Source organism: Chlamydotis macqueenii, chromosome 1 (assembly GCF_036417535.1).
Source record: "Chlamydotis macqueenii isolate bChlMac1 chromosome 1, bChlMac1.mat, whole genome shotgun sequence".
Taxonomy (NCBI): Eukaryota; Metazoa; Chordata; class Aves; order Otidiformes; family Otididae; genus Chlamydotis; species Chlamydotis macqueenii.
The window spans coordinates 197,468,517-197,477,872 of NC_141556.1; the positions used below are offsets into that span (position 1 = coordinate 197,468,517).

Below are 9,356 nucleotides of genomic sequence, written 5' to 3' on the forward strand. Positions count from 1 at the left end.
CTGGGCCTGGATGTTTTCATCAGGCCCAGGAGATCAGCAGAGGAGTTCCTGGCAGTCGGGGGGACATATCACAGTTTGCTCCTGTTCCTCATCTGGATGGTGAACTTGCCCTGAGTGAAATAGTGGAAGATTTGACAGGACATCTTTCTCCCATTGCTTTGTTGCAGATTTCTAGTCTGGTACAGTTCCTCACTGAGAATTGCTGCAGGATTTTTGGAGAGGAAATTACCTCCCTCTTTGGAGAAATACTGATGACGTGCAAGAGAGAGAACGGCTCAGGTAATACAGATGATGTTTTGATCCTGTCAGACAGCTAAAGTCAGCCAGGCAAAAGATCAGTATATTCCATGGAAAAATGCTGTTCCTCTTCATGTGGTGTTCCCAGACACTGCTCTTCTCTTTCCTTTACCCAAAGTATTGGTGATAATCACTGATTCAACTTATCATAGACAAAAAGCTCTCCCAAAGAATCACTTGCTCCTGTTACATTCATCTGAGCCACTATGTTAAAAAGGGAGTGGGGATGGGAAACAAAGAAAAAGAAAGGAAAAAATCTGGAGAAGGTTTCATCTCAGGTCTAGAATTTTTGCCCCAGCCTATTTTTTCCCAGAATATCAGGAAGTCAGTGATCAGCAGTGATTATAATGCAGCTATCACACTGTTGTATTAGGGTTCAAAGCATCTATTCTTCATTGTCAAAAGAGAGAGATCTCCAGGACATGCAGATTTTGCTCCTACTACAGAAAGATCATGGAGCTGGGGACTGAAAATGTCTGGCAAGCTAGTTGGCAGAGCATTCCAGAATGTCATTAATGCTCTTTTTCTCTCCAGCCTTGTGAGAGTGTTGATTTTGACTGGAGTTTTGGGTCTCTTCTTAAAATATTTCTAAAGCAGTGTTTCTGTAAAATAAGTTTTGGCACAGCTGGCCTATACTGAAAGTGGAAATTAGCCTTGCTTTGGCATGCCAGACTGACTCAGCGTGGCCATCCCAAACTCCTCATGCTCAACCTCCAGTGAAATTTGGTGGAATCTAGTGAAGTGCAGTGAAATTTCACCAGCCCTATCCCCAAGAGTGGAAGCACATGGGATCTGCTTTGCTAGGATGTACTGGGTCTGAAGGCTCAGACCCACGATAGGTTATGGCAGCTGAACAAGTTTTCAGGCACGCGCTGAGGCACGGTGACTGCCCATGCATGAACTCTGTCTGCTGCAAATGTGAGATAAGTCAGCTTAGCGTAGCCCGGAGCAAAATGGATTTAATGTAATTCCAATTATCGCATATATGGAACAGGGCACAGGTGTGCGCTGCTCAGTGGAAATGAGATGACTGTTTAAACTGAGACTAGAACTGTCTTCATAGTGCTGCTCTTAAATATATTGTAATTTCTGGGAGACCATAAAAGTATGAAGAATGCCTTGTTTTCTTCATTGGTCTACAAGAAGGAAAGAAAGGTTAAATTATGTTTACAGTACTCAATAATGAAAAGAAACATTCAATAAATTACTGAGGTAATATTCTGTATGTAAATTATTGCGTACAGCTGGATTACCTCCTACTAAAGTTCCCCACTTAAAAAAGAAAACCCAAAACAAGAAAAACCCCTCACCCTTATTTGTGCCATTATCCTGTGCTTCTTGACTGAACTGGAACTTAGCACAGTTTTTCCATTTCAAAATTGGATAGTAATTTTTTCTGAAGCTATTGGCATTTATGCTTGAAGAATCTTTAAAGGTCGAGTGCTCATGAAAGTAAAGGATACTTGCCAAAAAAAAAAGAAAAGTGGCTACTTGTCAGCAGGGTGGTTTGGTTCAGTCACTGATGTGTTAACACTTGGTTTGTCCTTGCAGACGCTGCCTCCCTCCATCTGAATGACTCTTCCTATGACAGCCTGGAAAACGAGGCAAACGATGAAGCTGACTCCTCTTCCAGCGACTGGATTAAGAACCGAGATCAGGATAACAGGAGCAGGGAGTCTGTCTTCACTCTGAGCGATGGTGATTCGGAGCAGACGGAGGTGGATGAAATCCAAAGTAAAACCAAATCGAAACAATTGACAATTTCTGTTGACGTACACCATAAGTTTTCATCACAAGAAAACTCGGAGAACGAGTCTCTCTGCTCCAATGCACTGAGCTTCTCTTCAGCAGCTACCTCAGGCGCTCTCAAAACCTTGAGGAGACACAGGCGCTCCTCAGAGCCAGCGATTGGCCTCCTCGCCACCAGCTTCACCCGCATTGGTGATGGTCGTGAGAAGGCAACACGTAAAGCCAGCTGTGATGTTGTCCTGTCTCACGAAGATGAAGACTATCTCCGTCAGCTTCGGTCACTGCAGATGGAGGGGCAAAAGCTTATCAATCAGAGCTTGATTATAGGCATTAACGTTGGTAAGAGTGACACCACCAACCAAAATGTTGAAAAGAAAGACTTGTCCCATTGCCTCCTTCCTCCAATGCCAGAGGGATTAAATATTTGCTCAGGATTTAGCTCTTCTAGTCTGTCTTCTCCTGGGACGTCTCCATCTGTGTCGTCAATGAGCTCTCTGGACAGTGCTTTCTCTCAGTTTTCAGACCAATCTGTGTTTACCCCAACTGAAACCTCCTCCCCTTTCGATAGCACTTTTCACTCACTAAAGAAACACGAAGACACTGCCGCTGAAGCGGCTGATGACTATTTGGTTACACCCACCAAGGTGCCACCATCTCCACAACCTACCGACCCTTTGGCTGAGGGGGGCTTGGTAGAGCCCAATAGCAGGCCAGCGCCCCTGAAACCTACTGACAAAGTCGATGGCTATTTGATTAAGCCTGACTTTCAGCCGTTACCTCTGAAAGTCACAGGAAGAGACAGACTTCATGATCCAAGATCAAAAAGGAGGTCCAGAAGAGCATTACAACAATCCATAGTTTGAAGAGACTGACCAAAGCTTTTTTGTGGAGGAATCTTAACACTTAAAATAAACACCATAAAGAAAATGCCTTTGGTGTTAATGTGTGTTCATTTTAAGCTGAATATCCTGGTTGTTCAAATTTAATTAAGCAGTCCTCGGATTCACAGGTTTTCTTTTTTTGGGAAACTGTCTGTGTAACTTTCCCACGTAAAGCTTTGCAAGAACTTTGAAAAAATAATAAAAATTGCTAAAAAGCAAGCAAACAGAAATCTTCCCAAAATCTGGAAGGGTCCCAGGTGGTAACTGAGAGAAGCGCCCTGTTGTCTGAGCCTGCCAGGGCAGCAGGGTGCCTGCTGGGCCTCTCCCCTTCACCACTCGTGTGTTGAGCCTTGCGGATGTGAGTCCCAGTCCTTTGTGGTTTTGATGTAGCGTGCAAAGTCAGCATAGATTCCATGACTGTGGTATTATACTGCTGTTCTGAAATGATAGGTATTACCTTCCCTGTCCTCCAAGGAGTAAGTGTATTGTTTTCCGTATGTTTATAAGGTGTGTTCGATAGGTGTAGTTATTTCTTTCACGCTGCAAAAGAAAGAAAAAATAAGCTCAAAAATATGTAAAGAGAAACGCTGAAGCTTGTAACTAACACCTTGCAGCTCTGTGTGTTTCATTTATTGTGCTTCATTGGCTGTTCTGTTCGTGTTTAAGTTGTGAATAGTTTCTTAACATTGCTGTAAATGGCATTATGTATTATTGCAAGCAGAACACATGTAATTTTATTATGCAGCATCTAAAACATCATATAATATATTAAAAGTAATGCATTATCTAAATGCTTTGAGTTTGTATAATATATCCTGATAAATTTTGCTATTATATATGTTCTGAAAAAAATGTGTATTTTTGTACTTGCAAAAAAACTGCTGCTAATTTTACGAGTTCTGTTTTGTTGTTACAGCACTGGTATTGATGTGTATGCATTCAATGCTATATATTAAATATTATTTGTTATGTCATAAATTCAGTTTATATTCTGTGTAATTTTTTTTATTTTACGTGTCAGTTCTGCAAGCTATTGCTGAAGCAAAAGTGCCAGTGATGCCACTGCAAATCTTGTGTGACAAGGACTGCAGCATTTTTCCTCCTCTTTGGGTGGCATGTTTCATACTGTGTGTCATCATCGTGTTAACTTTTGTGAATTTTATAATAGTCACACAAGGTCCTACCCTTTTGCTCTCCATCTAGAAAGAGGAGGGTGTTTTCAGCTAATGGGATGAAGTTAATATGGAGGTGGGGATACGGTTAATATGGAGGTGCAGAGAGATCTTTTCAGGTAATAGATATTCAGACTGGGAGCAAGGAAAGGAGAGGAGCAAGACACCAGATGAGAGCAAGATTAATTCTTTAGTATTAGCAGGGCTATAGAGAAGGCAAGAAGGAATGGCAGGGCTCAACTAAACATATCTGGGCGTGTGTGCATGCGTGCAGTGCTTCTGAAGTTGCGTTGATTCATTCATTAGCTTCCCATTTTCAAAAGCTCTCCTCCATTCCAGTTAATACTGGCCAGTACTGGAATTTCAGACCCTATTCTGCCTAACTACATTCTGGTAAAGGTGCTTATGCTCCCAAGTCACTAGACATTTCTGAAAAATGTAAACAGTGTCTAGAGCACTAAGCCGTTTCCAAATATTATCAGCATAAAAGGTTTTTAGCTCTGCATCAGACAGAGTGGACACTCTCCAGCAGATTTGGAGGGCTTGATGTGTGTTAACAAAGTTGGAAATACCATAACTTGAAAATACCGAATCGGAGGGTTATTGTTTTGGGCTCTAATCCTGCAAATGTTGTATCCGTAAGCAGAGCTGCGTTTGTGAGACCCAGGTAATGCAATAAACCATGCAGCACTTCTTAGAACTCTACCAGCATGCACAATTGTGTGCAGGCTCAAAGACTTCACTGCAATTTGTTCTTTCTCATATTTTTTTGTATTCAGCTATTTTAATAAAAATTATAATATGCAGAATCTGATCCATAATAGTCACTTCCCAAAGGTAAAATCCTTTGTAAGTATTTTGAGGCCTGTCATCTGATAGCCCTGCAGACGCACCTCCTTTAAAACAAAACAACAAAAAAAGAGAGCTATTTTGAAATAAAACAGCTATTCTGCATTTCTTTTTGAAACAGTAAAAAGCATATTGCTGCGCTGCCAAGATTACATCAAGTAGCAAATGCTGATTCATTGCAACAATAATAAAGCTTTAGAAAAACCTCTAGTCTCCCCAATATAAATGTTCTGGCCTACAGATGATATCTTCCAGCAAGTCGTTTATCACTGCTGGTCTGAAGTAAAAGTGTATCCAAGAGTGCTCCGATGTGAAACAAATCATGTGTCTGCTTTCGAGGTGTAGCTGATGCTCGGGTGCCTTCAGCTTTAAACATGCAGTGAACAGGCTGGATGTAGACCCCGTACCATTTAAAACACACTCCTGTCTCGCAAGACGTGCACCCCGCTGCTGCATGAGGCGTGTTCTGTGACAACTGCAAAAAAAAGAGTGCTAATGGAGAAGATCCATTTGCAGCTCCTCGCTGAAGGAATTAAGTGCTGTTAAGATCCAGAATGAACTAGACTGAACCTTTTCAGGGTGTCAGACGTGACCGAAGGCTGCAGTAAGCAGCAGCTTTAGGTCTGCTGTTAGGAGCCAACATGCGGTGGAGGGTGGATGCTTTGGAGGAAGTGCCCGAGTTTTAGGGACAAATGGTAGGTGCGATGTTTCCAAAATGTTTTCTTCTTTCCTGGCGTAGCAAAATAATATAATAGAAAATGACCAACTAAGGGGAGAAATTATGACAATGGCTCCTTGTGCACTGCTGTCAAGTGCACAAAATGAAGCAAACTGACAAATTACTTCTCTCGCATGGATTTTCTGTCCCACAAGGGTTCATGATCTCGTCGGTTTATGATGGTCATCATCCTACCTCTGTTTCACAAACACTAACCACCAGTCCTTTCAGGTGATTTCAGAGATTAACATAATGTAAATTGAGAGCAATTTGTTCTCAACCTGCATTCAAAGTTTTAACATCTTTTTTTAGCCCTGGTAAAGAGTTTATGTGCCTGAAATGTCATGGTTTGGGTTTTGGATTGTTGGTTGGTTTTTTTTTTTGGTGGGCTTTTCCAGTTCTCTCCATCAGTCTCACAAATGCTATTGCTTCATCCCTGCCAGTTTTATCTCTCCAGCACAGCCCAATTCAGGAAGTGGGAAGACATGTCCCATCTATTTTCCGCTTAAACTAGTTTGTAGAGTTCAAGCAAAATAGATTATAGGCCCTAGGGCTGAAGCATGACCTTTAAACTGAAAGCGTCCCTCTCTCCATGCCTCCAGATCACCAGATTTCTGTTAACACCTGCTGGTCCAGCTCCTTTATTGTTCTCGGGACATAGGTGGCTCCAGGACCTGATAATTGACATCTCTTTTCCAGCTCCACTCCTGATCTGCTGTATGACATTCGGCACTTATTTGCCTCCTCCGTTCCATGTTTTGCACCATTGGCCTTTTCTCATAATTCTGGTTTACTGGGAGGGGCTGGTGGTCACTGGTGTCCACACCAGCACAGGGTGGGGTGCTGTGTGTGTGGGACCTGGGCAATAGTACTGTTGGACGAGGAGCAGGGTGAAACCCGTTGACATACCTGAGTTTGGTATGACTGTGGTCACCTCTGTGTTAGATAGGGAACTTGCTAACCAAGTTGCTTGGTAGCACGGAGCTGTTATTTAACTTTCTACCACATCCACCCATTTAACTGACCTTATTCAGTGATGCAAAGTCCAGGAGGGTGGTGGTGAGAAGTTACCTCTTGAAAAAAGAGAGAACTGCAGATTCTGACTTTTTCACTTTCATCCATACATAACCAGACATGACAGAGATTGGGAGACTAGGAGGTGGCCAATGTTTTTGGGAACCATGCACACATGTGCACTCACACATAAGTGTACATGGGAAAGCTACCCTGACCCAGGCACACAGACCTTCTTCACGTGCCTTGCAGGCTGACCTGTGCATCTATAGCATTTCCAAGGCAACCTCACTGAGCCGGACCTATCAACCTCATTTTCATCTATAAAAACACGGGAATGTGGGATAATTAATACTGGAAGAGTCCTCACAAGTTCTGTGGTCTAGCTTCCTGACACAGGCTTGCACGGCTGTGTAGCTCATGTCTGGAAGAAGGACAGCAATACTCCAGCCATTCACTGCTATTCATCATGGCTGGAGAAATTTAGCAAAAGGTAGCTGGCTCAGAGAATTAAATAAAATCTTTTGAAACAGATGATCATGATGAGTCTTTAAAGAGCCCAGAAAACGTTTAAGAAAATAGCAAAAGCTCTAGTCTTGAACTCAATCTTCAGGTTATCCCAATAACCTTTTATATTGGGAGCAGAGACTATGATACATGTTTGCCCTCAGTACTTAACATCTCCTCGTATCTTGGATCCAAAATACTGAATAGGTGTAAGGAGCCTCAGTGACACCACTGGACAATCTTGTGCACTCACAGCTTTTTGAGGAGTCATCTAAAGGAGGACCCCAGGCACCGGCCACGCTGGGGGGTTTTCCCTTGCCAGGGGCTGATGCAGGGAGAGGCTGGGCGAGCCGCCATGTTAGGCCTCATCTTTGGCGTTTGTGCAAGGCCACTTCCCCTTGGAAGAGTCCTTTGCTCCTGCCAAGTGTAAGAGGTGGTGGAGCGTGCTGCCTGCCGGCTAAGCGGAGCCCTACATAAACATCAAGGGAAGCGAGCCAGCTCGCTCATTCACAGAAACGCTTGCCTGATTTCGCTGACTCTCAAGATTAGTTACCAGCGTCTCTGGGTTGAGGCCGCTGTCAAGCTAAACTAGTTGACCTACTAGTGTCCAAAGGGGAAGACTCTTTGGTTAAAGGTGTTGAATATTTCTGTTAGGACATGGTTGCACACAGAGCCTAAAGGTTTTGGGCATCACTTGTGTTTTATAAATATGAATAATGCACTCTCTAATGATTTTTCCTTGATACTAGGTTTGCTCCACTCCTTATTTTGCCTGGGTTTCATAGTGGCTTCACTGCAAATGTCAGCAGTTCCTTGAGGACAAGTTCTCCAGTAGCTGCTGCCAGTTGCATTAAGTTAATTATTTCAGAATTTAGCAACTCAGTGACCCTGTGTAGAGGAGGTGTTCTCAGTACAGAAATTATTTCTCTGCAGTTGACTCTCTTGTCACATACTATTTCCATCAACCTGCTACAAAACTGCTCTCAGACGCAGCTGTAATTCTGATGTGACCATTGAAGGCAAGGCTGTCCTCTTCCACCTCTGCCTTCTCCTCCTCCTAGGTGTGGAGAGTGTCCACAGGGTTTCTTGCTGTGCCGGGGGCCAGGATGGGCAGGGGGTGGCGGGTGGTCTGCCAGCCAGGGAGGGAAAGGACAGGGCCATGCTGCCAGGGATCAGAGGGCAAGGGCAAGTGCGGGATCCCAGGCACCCCACCTGCACCCCGGAAGCCCCAACCCTCTCCCTTGGACCATCGGAAGAAAGAGGTCAGCCCATGGTCCTTGGGTGAGCCCCACCAAACCGTTAGTGGGGCCATCTCATCCCCAGAAGGCCCTGCAGACTGGCGGGGGTCAGGGCCTGCAGGGACTGAGGGTCTTAGGGGGCTGCAGGGGAAAAGCATTTGGGGATGTTGTACAGCTTCTTATGAGGTGTTTTAAGGGGGCTGTGGGAATGTGCAAGACTCATGGGATGTTATGGGTAAGGATTAAAGGAAGGAAACAAAGTGGACTGGGGAGGAACCAGTGGGAGAAAACAGAGGCTAAAGGGGATAAAAGGAGCTGGTTCTGAGTGATACCTGGCTGGTTGATTTGCTCGTCTGACCAAACCATGCACCCAATCACGACAGCCAATCCTGCAGTCTTACTAAATATTCTTATATATTAAGAAGGATAATTATAATTACAACTAATAATAATTACTCTTACATTCTTTCAATTGACTTTCTGTGCAGGGACACCCTTTGTTCTGAGCCCATGTGAGAGACCCCCAGCAACCTTCACGCCAGGTGAGTGGGCAGCAGCACAAGAGCTGAGTGCTGGCCCCTGGAGTGGGACCACGAACCTCAGAGGCTGGCAGGTGCTGGTGCCAGCACCTGGGGAAACTGGGGCTGGAGGCCAGCTCTGGGGCCGGCTGAGTGGCTAATGCTGGCTACCGGAGAGACCCATTTTCCATGTGTGGGTACATATTTCACTAGCGGACATCAATCCTGATCAGCCGGAGAGGAGCAGTACCTGCTGCCCGTGCTGTTCACGTGTGTGTGAGCGCTGTGTGTGTGCAGCTACCTTATGAAGTATTCAGCAAACAGCTTTGAACAAGAAGGTCTTTTTCAAATGTCAAGTGCCCAAGGGACATCTTGCACAAAAGATGTGGTGTAAAATGTATTGAAAGGACTTG

At 44.3% G+C, this 9,356-nt stretch overlaps 1 protein-coding gene across 3 annotated transcripts in view; it reads left to right on the forward strand.

The window, feature by feature from the left end:
* Positions 1–3,914, forward strand: part of ARHGAP20 (Rho GTPase activating protein 20) — a 65,223-nt gene extending 61,309 nt beyond the window's left edge. For all 3 annotated transcript variants that reach the window (XM_086742403.1, XM_086742411.1, XM_086742418.1), the window contains 2 exons: positions 168–279; positions 1,849–3,914. In XM_086742403.1, coding sequence (XP_086598529.1) covers positions 168–279; positions 1,849–2,909 — 1,173 coding nt within the window. In that variant the 3' untranslated portion in view covers positions 2,910–3,914. The remainder of the gene's footprint in view (positions 1–167; positions 280–1,848) is intronic.
* Positions 3,915–9,356: the final 5,442 nt, after the last annotated feature.